General features: G+C 46.5%; 1 protein-coding gene across 4 annotated transcripts in view; it reads right to left on the bottom strand.

Annotated features, from left to right (window-relative positions):
* The window catches only part of CLSTN1 (calsyntenin 1), a 329,531-nt gene that overhangs the window by 184,013 nt on the left and 131,268 nt on the right, over window positions 1-14,250 (bottom strand). For all 4 annotated transcript variants that reach the window (XM_078642290.1, XM_078642287.1, XM_078642289.1 and 1 more), the window contains one exon: window positions 6,551-6,746. In XM_078642290.1, coding sequence (XP_078498416.1) covers window positions 6,551-6,746 — 196 coding nt within the window. The remainder of the gene's footprint in view (window positions 1-6,550; window positions 6,747-14,250) is intronic.

Below are 14,250 nucleotides of genomic sequence, written 5' to 3'. Positions count from 1 at the left end.
CCGACCCATGCCCTCATCATATCTTCAACAAAGCCGGCACCATCATCGCACCCCACTTCCGGAACATCATTAACAGCTCCTTCAAAGTCAGCCACCTTCCCTGGCAGCTGGAAACACGCAGAAATCAACGCCATTCTGAAGAAACCAACAGCGTACCCCAAAGCCCTCAAGAACTTTCGCCCCATCTCTCTTCTCTCCTTCCCGGCTAAAGTCATCGAGAAGACCGTCAATAAACAGCTGACTGCATTCCTCGAAGCAAACAACTCGCTCGACCCATTCCAGTCCGGATTCCGAGCCAACCACAGCACCGAGACCGTCCTCATCGCAGCCACCGATGACATCAGGTCCCTGATGGACAACGGAGAGACTGCCGCTCTCATCCTCCTGGACCTCTCGGCAGCCTTTGATACCGTCTGCCACCGCAACCTAATAACCCCCCTCTACAACTCTGGGATCCAAGGAAAGGCCCTGGACTGGATCACATCGTTACTCTCCGACAGAAACCAGAGAGTCCGCCTCCCTCCCTTCCGCTCCGAGGCCACCAAGATCATCTGCGGCGTATCCCAGGGCTCCTCACTCAGCCCAACCCTCTTCAATATCTACATGAGCCCCCTAGCCACCATCGCTCGCAAACACATCAACATCATCTCCTACGCTGACGACACCCAACCGATACACTCCCTCACCAAAGACCCTCTCACCGCCAAAGCCAACTTCCAGGACGGAATGAAAGATGTCGCAGAATGGATGAAGCACAGATGTCTGAAGCTCAACTCTGACAAGACGGAGGTCCTCATCCTCGGACAATCCCCATCCGTCTGGGACGACTCCTGGTGGCCCACAACGCTGGGCACCACACAGACACCCACGGACCACGCTCGCAACCTGGGATTCATCCTGGACTCCTCCCTCACGATGATCAAGCAAGTCAACGCAGTCTCGTCCTCATGCTTCAACACCCTGCGCATGCTCCGAAAGATCTTCCGGTGGATCCCCACCGAAACCAGAAAGACGGTCACCCAGGCCCTCGTCACCAGCCGACTGGACTTCGGGAACGCCCTATACGCAGGAACCACAGCCAAACTTCAGAAACTGCTTCAGCGCATACAGAACGCCTCCGCACGACTATCGATATCCCTCGCCACAACCACATATCCGCCCACCTGAGAAACCTGCACTGGCTCCCAGTCAGCAAGAGGATCACGTTCAGGCTGCTCACCCACGCACACAAAGCACTCCATAACATGGGCCCTGAATACCTCAACAACCGCCTCTCGTTCTACACCCCCACCCACCAGCTCCTCTCCACCAGCCTCGCCCTCGCCACCGTCCCACGGATTCGCAGAGCCACCACCGGAGGAAGATCATTCTCCTACCTGGCAGCCAAGACATGAACTCCCTCCCGCACACCTACGACTGACCCAGGACCATCTCACCTTCAGGAGACACCTCAAGACCTGGTTATTCGAGCAGTAGTGGCACCCCCCCTCCCTTCAGCGCCTTGATACCATCACGGGAGAGTAGCGTGCTTTACAAATGTATTGATTGATTGATTATCATAATTCGGGCCATAAACGCCCACTGGTAGCATAGCCAACCCATTCTGATGACACCGGGCGATAAACCTACACTCTGGGTGTGTACTTTTCTTGCAATGTAATTCCTGCTCTGCTGTTTACCCATATGACTTCACTCAGGCAGCACAAAAGTGACCTTGTAACCTACGTTGCGACACTATCTCACTGTTTGGTGCAAAGTGTGTTTCCTGTAAAATAGTGATATCGACTTTATACTGCTTTAGATGTGCCACCACCTTGTAAATTTTCCTATGATTTTTTAAACCTCTTTCATTCCTTGTGAGGAACCTAGTATAGGAGTGTGCATCCAGATTTCCACTATTCGCTGTACGTGCCCAGAGCACCCTTTCTGAATTAGGTACCCAACCAAACGAACCAGACTCACTATATATTCTTTTTGTAAGCCAAACAAAGAAACATTACCCTCAACTATTAACCAACCCACTCTATGCAGCCCCAAACTAAGGTTAGCAGATTTACAGCCCACGCTGCCTAGTCTGCCAAAACACAGAAAATTAACAAAAAACAACAATACATTCTGCAAAATGTAGAACACACATGGGGGTGGATGTTGCCTGTTATCAACTACATCTTATACCCAGCTAGAAAGATAACGTGTACTAGTACAGTGCACCGATCGCCCTGTGGAAGAACATGTTATGTACATATCTTCCCCCTCCAGATAACCATGCCCAAAACACTAAAGAAATGGCCAAGTGTGAGAATACATAATATATCACACCGTATCAAAACTGGGATTCTCTTATGTATTGAAATGTTCTCAGGATGAAGTCCCACAGAGCACAAGATAAATGTAGTCCTACCGAAGTCACAAGGCATATGTCCTATCAAAGCATTCACTTAAAGCATCCCCAATCTATCCACGTCAGGGTAGGCACCCCTCACGGATAAGAGCAGGATCCTGGAGTTCCCCAACCAGTTAGCAAGGACTATCACATGTGAGCGCACATTGCTTGAAAACTAAGTAAACAACTGCGATCGCTGATGAAAGGAGACACAACAGCCTATTCCTCCTCGGCCTCCGAAGTGTCATCTTCCATTGTGCCAGCGGAACCAGGTGATCCCTTACGTGGGCTGGTGTTGTTTTTCCGTTTGACGAATTGTACAGCCAGTTTCAGGACACCCTCTTATATGATGCGCAGCTTTGCAGGGTACATCGTGCTATATTCTAGTTGCACCTCCCAAAGTTTCCTTTTGACTGGGATGAATTGCCAGCGAGTTTCTTGTACCTGCTGAGCAAAGACAGAGTAAAGGGACAACTCCATGCCCTCATAGCGAAGGGTTTTCAGTTCTCAGGCCTTTCACAGTGCAGCATCCCGTCTCTATATTTCAGAAGACTAGCAATGATTGGGCGAGGGTTAGCCCCCCCGAATGGGCCTGGGCCCCAGCGAGCAATGTGCCCGCTTCACAACAAAGATATCGGAGAAAGTCGATCTGTCCAGTAGCGCTATCAAGAGTTGCTCTACGTGCCGCTCCATATTACGGCTATTAGTATATTCCGCGATGCCTGTGATCCGCAAGTTGTTGTGTCTTGAGCGGGCTTCACAAGCTTCAGACTTAGCCTAAAGAGTGTGGAGTAGCCTTTCCATTTTGGTGCGCGCACTTGACTCAGCAGTAACAACATCTGTATCCGACACTCTTTTCTCTACGGTGTCTAGACGTGCAGTGTGTTGCTCAAGCCTCTCCGTCATTCTGTCCTTGCAAAAGGAAAGGGCATCAATTTTGCCATCAATCTTGGACAGGCTAAGCTGCATCACCGCCAGTATTTGCTTCAGGTCAGAGTCTACTATGGGGTCATTAGAATGCAAGCCAGATTCAGCAGAACCAGAGTCCATTTCCCTAGGTCTATGAGTTTTACGTGGTTCAAACTGGAGCTTTGTTCAGGATTTATCAGATTTGCCCATTTTGCGCACCAGCAGGGCTTTCTATAGTGAGTATTAAGGCCAGGGTCCAACAACACCTCTGCGACGCTTCTGGCACCTGCGGATTATAGTGTCATATGTTCAAAGGCGTATTTCATATGCCAGCTCGCACCTCCTGGTAGAACGTCTAAATCCTTCACCAACAATGATGAGAATACCCCCAGCTTAGCTATAGAAAGGCTCTGTGGCTTACCTGCATCACCCAGTTACAGGCAAACTGTCACCAGTCTATGATCCTGTATGATGATCCCCAAGATGTTGCCCTCAGGCAGTGCTGGGGAAGGCCGAAGAAATCAATCGCAGAAGCTCCCAATCCTCTAGGGCTCAATCTACCACTAGGCAGGTTCCGACCTGCCAAAGGCAAATCAATGGCCGCAGCGGCACACAAGGGGGCACTCCCCTGGCCGGCCTGACCGGAGAGCCACCCCGCGCCCCAGCCTTAAGTTGACCCTGGCTACGCGTCAGGCCGAAGCCACTCGCTCACTGCCCAGGCCGCACGGATAACAGGTGCTCCGTCAGGGAAGTCCTAAACCACTCCACGGCGCACGAGCAGGCGGGGGCCGCAGCCCTCAGGCTGCATTCTCCTCCGCAGGCCGAACAGCAGCCCTCAGTCCAGCAGCGCTCTCAGGGATCAGGCCGTAGCTCACACTGTACAGGCCGTTTCTACGAGGCAGGCCAATCTGTCTACCTTGGCCAGCCCCAAGAAGAGTTCCAAAGGTGCACCAAGGAAATAGTCCCGCTCCCCAAAACTTTGCCTACTTAACATTTGGAAAGCCACTGACTGAACCCAACAATCTTGGGTCTCCTTGAGCTTAATGTTAGCAAAGCGTAATATCACCCAGAAATGGGGGGAAGAGGACACCAACACTGGGAGGATGGGTGAAAAACATGGATCATTCCATGATGGCTGAAAAAAAAATATTCCAAAACCGAGGATGCCCGGAAAAATGGGAACATAAATGGGGGAAGTGGAATGCATACAGGGGCGGGATTTGCATCTCCCCCACGGAGGAACGACAAGGTCGGAAGGTGAGAATGATGCACTAAGTGTAGACCATTGGATCTATGTACAGATAGTAATTGAAAGGCATGATCCCAACAGACTGTGGGGAAATGTACTTTCACAAAATGTGTTTGTATACACCCTGTTAAAAGTTGCAAAACTGAAATTTTTCAATTAAAAGAAAAAAAGAACTTTAAAAGAAAAGAAGAGTTCCAAAGGGCAAACATGGGTAAATGAGGTCTGAAATTCAGCGATGGGCGCGAGGATCATGATGTGTAATAAGGTGGGTCGCAGGAGTTCTATGGGCCCGCAGCCAAGTTGGAGCCAAGCAAGCTCCGCACCCCCTCCCACTCAGCACCTTTTTTTAAATGCTAAAATCTCCAAAGAATCCTGAACAACTTTAAACCAAACCAAAAAAAAGCAAGTTTTGAGTAATATTTTGCTTTTATGCCAAGTTTAATGTAAAATTGTCATGTTGTTCAGGATGTATATGAGGGCAAAATTTCCTACGGGAGATAAAATGAGATCTCCCTTTTTCTCTTGCTTTTAAGTCTTTTTCCTGTGTATGCATCTTTAGCGATCCTTGAAATGCTGAAACTTAGCTCACTGATTTCACAAACTGCAGGGTTGCATGCAAATCCGTCTATGGAGTTAGAAGTTATAGGCAAACCAAAAAAAAACCTTTCAGTAGAAAATGATTCAAACATAACTACACAGTGGCTATCACCATGTGTTTGGGATCTTGCGTGGGCCGGATAATTCAGCTTTATGAGTACAGATAGTAATCACATGGAAAAGAACATGGTATTGAATCAGGATTGAGTCGAACCAGCATCTTGTCAGATCTTTTCACAATATGTCCTTCAGAAAAGAACCTCCGACTCTCTTACTAGGCGTGAGGCCACTTTAGAAATTCGCTAAACTAGGATTACACTTTTATAGAGGGGCCCCATATTTGCAGTTTCTTTTTCATTTCCAAACAGGACTAATATGCTATTTTTAAAATAGTGAGCAACTTAAGAAGGTATTCTCGATAAAATTACTCTTAATGTGAACATATCAGTATTTAAAAATGTGTTCCAGTAATACACACACATCAATATATTTTACCTTTAGGAATGTCAGACACAATCCCATGATAGAGAACTGTGTGTTCATGGGCACATACAACAAGGCAAGTTTACAGACAAGTTCCACTAATATTTTAGGACATATGTATAAAAAAGGTTCCAAAAGGAGTCATTCATCAGAAATATTTCTGGTGCATTGATTGTGAGAGGGCAACTGAATAAGATTGCCCTGTAGTAGTGAAAGCTCTTATGAATGCCTCCTTTAGAAACATTGTTAAATATGGCCTATATTACCCTAGTTTCATTGGAATTTAAGGTTGCCCGTCTTTTCTTCTGATCATTTTAGGACGTTAGACACAAAAAGCAGTAATGCAGTACATTACAGTCGCATGATCGGGCAAAGATTTTCTCTCTGTACAGAAGAGAAACACTCCAGCAGGCTTCTCTTTCAAAGATGGAAGGCCCATAAAAGTTTGCTTCTCTTCCCAGGTCACAAAACTCTAAAAGAGTTTTGCTTTCAGTGTATGGACAAACTATTTAATCTAGTTCTCTACGGGGGATTTCCGTTACTTGACACAAATACTACATTCTACCAAGAACTTTGGTCTCTTAGTTGACATCTGGGATGTTAAATGAGTGACAGGGAATACCATGAATATAAAAGACAAAGATGTGCACTACAACACAGATAAAAATATCTACAAGAATGGTAGTATATGTTTTACCTCAAGCAAGTAAAGATCACTGAGAAAGCCACAGTCCAGGAGTATATAGTGATGACATGAACATGATATCTTTGCATATCCTTCTGCAGGTCCTCACATCTGCCATCTATCTTTCTGCACCCACACCTCCTTCATAGCCATTTGTTTTGCATCACAAAGAATGATAGCAAAATGAATTCCCCATGGTCCGCTATATACCTGCATCCACTAGAGCCGTACACACTGAACTTACTTGTGGGATTTCTTAGCACCAGCGCCATCTGGTCCTTTCCCACAATCAAAGGCCTGGAGGGTGAAAGTGTACTCCTTCTGCAGCTCACAGTCCAGCTTCTCTTTTGAACGGATTAGCCCTTCCCCTGTTGTCTTATCCACCACCACGGCATCGAAGGGGACATTCTGTCCATGAATCTTAAATCCACAAATTTCACCTGAAGGTTCAACAAGGAGCATGTTAGATAAAAGATAAACAATAGCATTCCATGTTGTCATACAGAACAAAAAGAAAATTAGAGGAAATGGCTGGGAGTTCAGCAGCCAGGGGATTGTGAGGTCCATGGACAAGGCAGGAGTACTGTGATTTAATAAGGATTGAGGCCTGGGACTTTAGTAAGAAAGAAAAAGCATACGTTTGCCCTCCAAGCAACTCGCTGCAATTGCATCCAATCATGCAGGAACAAAAAAAAAGAAAAATAATATATATATGTAGACAGGCATTTCACAGGAGTACTTGGGAAGTGAGGATACGAGATTCTAGGGCGAAAATAGACCTTAACAAAACGCAGCCAAGGAAGAACTAAGCCAAGCTACTAGGAATAGCTGGGCCACTCAATGCATTTTGTACCAGAGCAGAAAATTAAAATGCAGTGTTAGGAGTTGACAAAAGCTTAAGTTAAAAGGTTCAGCACCATAATTACAGAAATTCTGTCAAAAAGAGATCCAAAAAGAAATGGGGTGGAAAAGTCTTCCTGTGTAATAGACCTGGCTAAAACTGAGGAACCAAAAAAGAAACCACTGGATGATAACGGTAGAAATAGCAGCTATTCAGACATCCATTTAAACATACGCAAGGGTCTTTTCTTGACTGCTGCTGCAAGATGAACAATGGCGCATCATAGGTATACAAATCTGTAAGATTCATCTACCTACAACAAACCCAAACATGTTGAAGAGCATCAGCAGTGCAGAACAGACTTCATTTTTCAGTCACACTAGAAACACACAAAGCACAGACGAGAAGGGGCAGACAGCAGTGCCTCACCAAGTACAAGTGCCATCATTTCCAGAACTTTCATCACGGTCTACGACAACACAAGGGCTCTTAGACGTGTGCAACTTACCTGCATCAAACTTTACACTTACAATCAGTTTGAAAAAAAGGCAGCAACCAACACGTATCGCCAAATCATAGCGGATATGAGCTGAGAGCAGAAAGGACATTCTGGAAAGCGAGATAGCTATAAACGTTGTGTACAGCAAGCATGTCCAACGTGAGTACAAGGGGGCCAGATCCATGCCAGATTATGAGGATATCCACCAACTATGCAAGAGTTGTATGTAAACTCAAGAGTATGTAAATTTATGTTAAATTACACTCTCAAGAACTGGCATGGACCCAGCTCCACAAGACATATGCTAGACAATCCTTCTGCAAAAGGAGAGCTGAAAACAGAAACATCAGAAAGGATGCAGGTGACACATTAGATCTTCTGCACTGTATTTGTTGGATATGGCAATTGTTTCCGTTACACATCTGCCGTATTGCGTTTTAAGAGGCTTGGAGAAGATACCCTCCATTGGCAAACAAATCAGGCGTGGATGTTCAAACTACAAGTAAAACCCATTGCACCAATTAGTACTTATGTTTCTGGCAACGCAATGGGGAGTGAAAACCAATACCGACAGGATAAAAAGCATCTTAATTTGATAACCTTAATTAAATAGCCCACGAAAGAAACCTCAACTACAAGCTGACAGAAAGCAAGGAAACAAAACAAAAGTAGATTTATAATGGCTTAATAGAAAAAGTTACTTACCTTAGGTAACACTCTTTCTGGTGGACACTCTACCCAGCTGCAGATTCCTCACCTTTTGAGTTTCCCCAGGCGACAGACTGGATCTCAAAAACAGTGCTCCTGAGTGCTAGTGTGTGGCACTGTGTTATTCCGCACCAATGTTGTTCAGCTCTGGAAGTGACGAGCTGAGCCACATGTAACAACGGCCAGACTGTGGAATGCCTTGCCTCCACAGATCCGCTCATGCCAGACATTACTGCATTTCCGCAAGTTGATAAAAACATGGCTGTTCAATCAATAAGCGGCTGCTCTCCTGTAAGCTGAAGTGTATTTTGGCCATCTAACCTTCAGCTAGCTCCTGATCCTGCTCAGTCCACAGCGCCGAGACGCCCAAGGGTATTTGTTGCGCTTTACAAGTTTCAAAAATAAATAAATAAATAAATAAATAAATAAAGAACCATCAATGCGCGCAGGCATCAGTTTCTTTAACAAAGTCATTTGCGTCCTCAGACGCAGAGCCCATTAGAGACTTGAACAAACCAATGTTCAGATTCTTAAACTGGGATCTTTTTATAAGGAAGATACAATACCAGAGAACAGTGAGATGAGGAATCTGCAATTAAAGTAACCAGTAGAAAGAACATTACTGAAGGTAAATAACGTTCTTCTGATGGCTACCTCTAACCACAGATCCCTCGCCTTGTGTACAGACACCAAAGCAGTAGCTTACAAGGTGGTGGGTCTGATGAAAGGCTCAGACTAAAAAGTACTGCAGAACACAGTGAGCAAAAGGTCCACCTTAACGGATCTGTTAAGGCAGTAGCGTTTCACCTACTTGCCCTTCTTTGCCCAGAGAACCTCATAAAGAGCTCGTTATTTCCCCGATGTACCTTGGTGCAATAAATTTAAACGTTGAGTGCCTTCATGGTGTCCAAACTATGAAGGCTCTCATTCAAGTGATGAGATCGGGTAAATAGGCCAAAAGGGCCGACAGGTAAACCCTTAACTGTGTCCACAGCAAGACATTGCTGGGACAAAAAAAACAAAGCAAAAACCACCATATCCAACCAGTTTGCCAGCAAAGGGTACAATTAGAAGGTACCATTCCAGGACACAACTTGTCCCAGGGCCCTGCACACCCAGAAATTGGTGAAGTGCACTTGGCTGCCAAAATGACATCAAAGACCTCTGGAGAAATATCTAAGGAGGTTAACTGTCTCCACACATGGAGGTGCAAGTTGCGCAGGCCCGATGCAGGACCTTGCCCTGCTGCTGGGACAGAAGGACATCCCGGAGTGGCTGCCTGATCAGAGGATAAATGCGCAAGCCGTGAAGTACTGGGTACCACACTGTTCTGGCTCAATTAGGAGCTATTAAGATGACTTGGGCACAGTCATTCTTGATCTTCAGAACTTGAGGCGGAGGGATAGCAGTCAGTCATACAGGAGTCCCGTGCACCACTCTCAGCGGAATGCAAGAGAGAGCCTTCTTATGAACTCCGGTGTGCAAAAGTGGTGACACTGTGCATTCTCAGAGGTGGCAAAGAGATCGAACCAGGGTTCTCCCCATTGTCAGAAGATGCCCTTTGGCACCTCATGGTTTATCTATCATTCTCAATCCGCTAAGCGCTACCGGCTGAGTTCGTATGATCTGGCCTTTTAAGATCCCACTAGGTGCTGTACCACCAGGGAAATCCCCTGGCAACCAAGCTTGATCCAGAGGTGCAGAGATCCAGGACCCCAACCCGCCCTCCGTGTTGTAATACCACATGTTGCCACAGTTGTCCATGAGCACCTGCACTTGCCATCCTTCAATTGAGAGCAAGGTGGCCTTCAGGCCAAGCGGATCGCCAGCAAATTGATATACAGGTGGGTCTCTGCCAGAGGCCATAGTCCTTTGATCAACACAAACCAGTAGAAGGCATCCGTTACCACTGTCAACTCAATATAGAGAAGAGAGGGGCCTACCGGTGGCACAACTGCAGCTACTACTGCAGATTATTTGCAGTCTCCACAGACACCTAAATGGAATCTGACAAGTTCCCTTGGCACTGAGCCTACTGAGACATCAGATACCAATGTAAACCTCACATGTTCCATTAGACATGAAAGGCATGGAGAATGCAGAAGTCTAGTAGGCTAAGAAAACTCAGAGCTATCCTCACTGAATAGTTTAGAGGCTAAAACATAGGGATAATAGACAATGTCCTGGACTTGTTGGTCCAGAGGAAAGGCTTAAAAGAGCACTGTATCCAGGATGATATAGCTGAAGGGGAGCCTCAACAAAGGAGTCAGTTTGATTTAGAACCCCAATGATGTCCGGTGGTCACTCTCGTCTGGAGGTGGTCCACGACTAACTCTGGTGAGCCCACCTTCAACAGTCAGTCGCTGAGGTAGGAGAAGTTTGGTAACACAGACTTTCCAAGATGGGCAGCGACCACCACCACCACCTTTGCTAACACCCATGGGGCACTGCTGAGGCAAAAAGGGAGCACAGCAAATAAAGAACTCGTGGCCCACCTTGACCTACAGGTAGCATCCGTGGGTCTGCAGGACAGGGATATGAAAATAAGCATCCTGCAGGTCCAGGGCAACCATCTAGTCTTCCGATTCAGGGCAGAGAGTACCTGGACCAGGGTGAGCATTTTGAATATGTCCTAGTGCAGAAAAGCATTGAAAGGGTGTAGAGCCATGATAGGACAGATGCCTTCGTTCTTATTGGGCACTAGGAAGTAGTGGGGATAGCACAGAGTTCCTACTTCCCAGGCCGGCAGCTTATCTTTGGCCAAGAGTTTGCACTTTCTGGCAAATAAAAGACATATGGTCCTCCAAGGAGTGGTCCGAAGTAGGTGGCAGATGTTGGGGGGGCGGGGGAGGGGGGGGGAAGAATGGCGGGGCGCAGCCCCATTGGACAATCTGTTCGAAGTAATGTTTTGCCATCTCTACATTTAGTGGCTGATCCTGCTTCCTACAGAAAGCCTGCAGGCCACTAAGGGTTTTGAGGTTGCGGCCACTATAGCAGGAGATTGGGATGAATGCTGCCCCTGATGGCCAGGTCGTTATCTGCTGGGCCCACAGCCCGACCGTGAAAGGCCTGGAACCCCTCTTGTATCTTCGGTGGAGCTAGATGTTGGCGATATTCCAAACCCGAGCATTTCACCAAAAGAGAGAAATTGTTAGGGGGAGGTATTGCCAGACTAGAGCTAAAAGGCCCAAGGAGAGTCCCGTGGCTTGGATCTTCTTAAAACGCTCTAGGGCCAAATCTGCCAAAAGGTGGGAGCCATCAAAAGGCATGCCCATTAAAGATGCCTTGAAGTCTGTCGAGAAGTGCACCCTATGCATGCATAGAGTTGGAGCACTATGCTGCTTCCCATATCCCTACCAGAGCAATCCATGGTGTCCAGACCAGACAGGATAATGAATTTATAATTTGCCCAACCATCTTGACTGGTTTTGGCTAAGGAAGTCCACAAGTCTTCTCGGACCACAGGCAAGATCTCATCCACCAAGTATCACAGTGCAGGAGTGTAGCAACCAAGCTTGCGTTAACTGAGTTCAAGGAAAAGCTGGCAATAGAGACCATATGCTTAACAAATGTATCCACATGGTCTGACTGGACGGTGGACTAGGTGGGTGGTGGGGGGGGAATAGCACGGTTTAGCCCAAGTGCTCAACAGTGGGTCGGTGAGGGCTTCATTGACGGGCCCACTGGCATCCAGTTGGTCCATGCACCAGTTGTCGTCATCACTTAATGAGACAAACACTTCCCCATACCCCCTACAGTCATCTCCATATGGTTGGCTCCTTTCAGAGTCCAAGCCAAAAGGTTGGTGTAATGTCTGTGCGTAACTGTGGAATAGTGTCTGAGTCTTGTGGATTCAGTATAGGCTGCAGAACATCAAGATATGGAAGTTGCATCACTCGAGGCAGACGGGTCTGAGTCAGACACAATGATCGGTTGCATCAGTACAGAACCTGAAGGAGGTTCAATGGGCAAATCCACTGGTGGTAAGCAAACTGGAGGTCCCTGCAGATCCTTGGAACCAGAAGGTGCACCAGAGGGAGCCAGAACGTGGCAAAGATGAGCAACATGGCCTCTTGAAAGGCTTTGACATCGCTGATGGACCGGGTAACACGGGGGGCAGTGGGACCAAGGGTAAAATCTACTCCTCTGTGGAACAGGAGCAATACTTGGAGGCACGGTGACGCCCTTGTGTCTTCTCTGGAGAACAAGACTGGCAGGAAACACCAGAGTCCTGCTTGGACTTCCTATGTTTTTTCTTGGACTTATTCAACTACTTCGCCTGCGAGTAAGATCTGCTTCAGGAAAGACTTAGAGTGTAGGTCCTTCCAGTGCTTTGCCATGTTGTTCTTGAGTAGTTTTTTGGTTCTCAGATGGAGTTGGGATTTATCTAGGTGCAGTCCTCCCAGGCCTTAGAGTTGTATGTTGAACCCAAGCAGCAGAGGAACCCCTTGTGGAGATGTGTCAGACATCTGCTTGCGACAGGCGCTATAAGGTTTAAATCCTGTTGGTTTTAGGGGACGTCATGTCTCTTGCAAACTGGAAAATCTGGGCATCACTACTGGCATAGAGGTGAAGTTGCACGGCGCCGTGCTCTGAGGCACAGGAGCACTACTTTTGAGTTTTCCAGATCCAGTCTTTCGCCTGGGGAAACGGACAATGTCAGGAATCTGCAGTTAGAAGTATCCATCAGAAAAACAAGGATCATTAGAAAAAAAATAGAAAACTACGAAAGCCTACACAGCACATCTGAAATACTGCCATGACTCAAATCAGCAGCTTCTTTGTTTCAAACCAACTCTTCACAGGGGAGTTACTGGGAAATTATCCAAACCAGGAAACAATGAGAACAGGTGCACCTGCCGTCATCCGCAAGATTTATACAGAGAAAGAAAATTGAGATTTTTTTTTTAAGGAGGCAGCAGTGACCTGGATAAAACCAGCACCTCTTCAACCTATACCATTATAGTTAAATGTTATGCAAAAGCCTAGTCACTGAAACAATACACCACTACTTGCATAAAAATAAAACCAGCCGAGTACAACCTTAAAGAATTTTCAAAGCTTATAAAGGAGAAATACTTGAAAGAGAAGATTCCCATAAGTTATATGCGTTTCCAGGCATGATGGAAAGGCTATATAGACCAATTCCGCAGGCAATAATTAAGGTAAAGTAAAGACCAACAAAGCTCTAAGGTGACAAGATCACAGTAATCAAATTAACAAAGCATGACCTATTACTCACATTGAGAAGAGATCCTTGATGCAAGAGACACACTCAAGACTCTGATAATAACCTCTGAAGCTACTACTGTTTTAACAGTGACTTAAAGGGGAGGGGTACTAAAATTGACCAAAGCAGTGACTGTGCTAGGACATGGAGGCTACCAACAGCCCACTGCGACCCAAAAGTCTAGTGGGATTCCTGTGGTCTTTAAGGGGAGAAACCTTCTTCTAATAGAACATGTATATAACATCAAAAGTGGTACAAAAAATAAGAATACTCGCCAAAGGAGAATCTGGCCCATCACAGAAATTGCTGACCTAGGACCACTCTCAAGCCTGCTAGGTGAGGCAAAGATGCCAGGCATCCTGTCCCACAGTACTTATGCCCCAGCAAACACCCATTTCCATTGATAAACATAGCCACTCTATGTAAGCCCCTGGCTCCAGCTTTAGGGAAGAGATTGGGGGAATTTTCTCCGACATGCCCCCTGTAATTCTGCCTCTTCCCCAAGGTTCCATTTCAAGCACAAGACTGAAATAAGGAGAGATTTACCCCGGCTTTTGGAGCACTAAGAACTGCACTTTTTGGCTGCAGGAAGGAGCAAAGACTTCCCACTCTGGGGCTTTATTTTTCCACTCATTGAGAGACAGTTGGTTGCAAGAAATAGCAATG

Source organism: Lissotriton helveticus, chromosome 5_1 (genome assembly GCF_964261635.1).
Source record: "Lissotriton helveticus chromosome 5_1, aLisHel1.1, whole genome shotgun sequence".
Classification (NCBI taxonomy): domain Eukaryota; kingdom Metazoa; phylum Chordata; class Amphibia; order Caudata; family Salamandridae; genus Lissotriton; species Lissotriton helveticus.
Note: the sequence above shows the minus strand (reverse complement) of the source record. Positions and strands in the feature narration are given on the sequence as shown.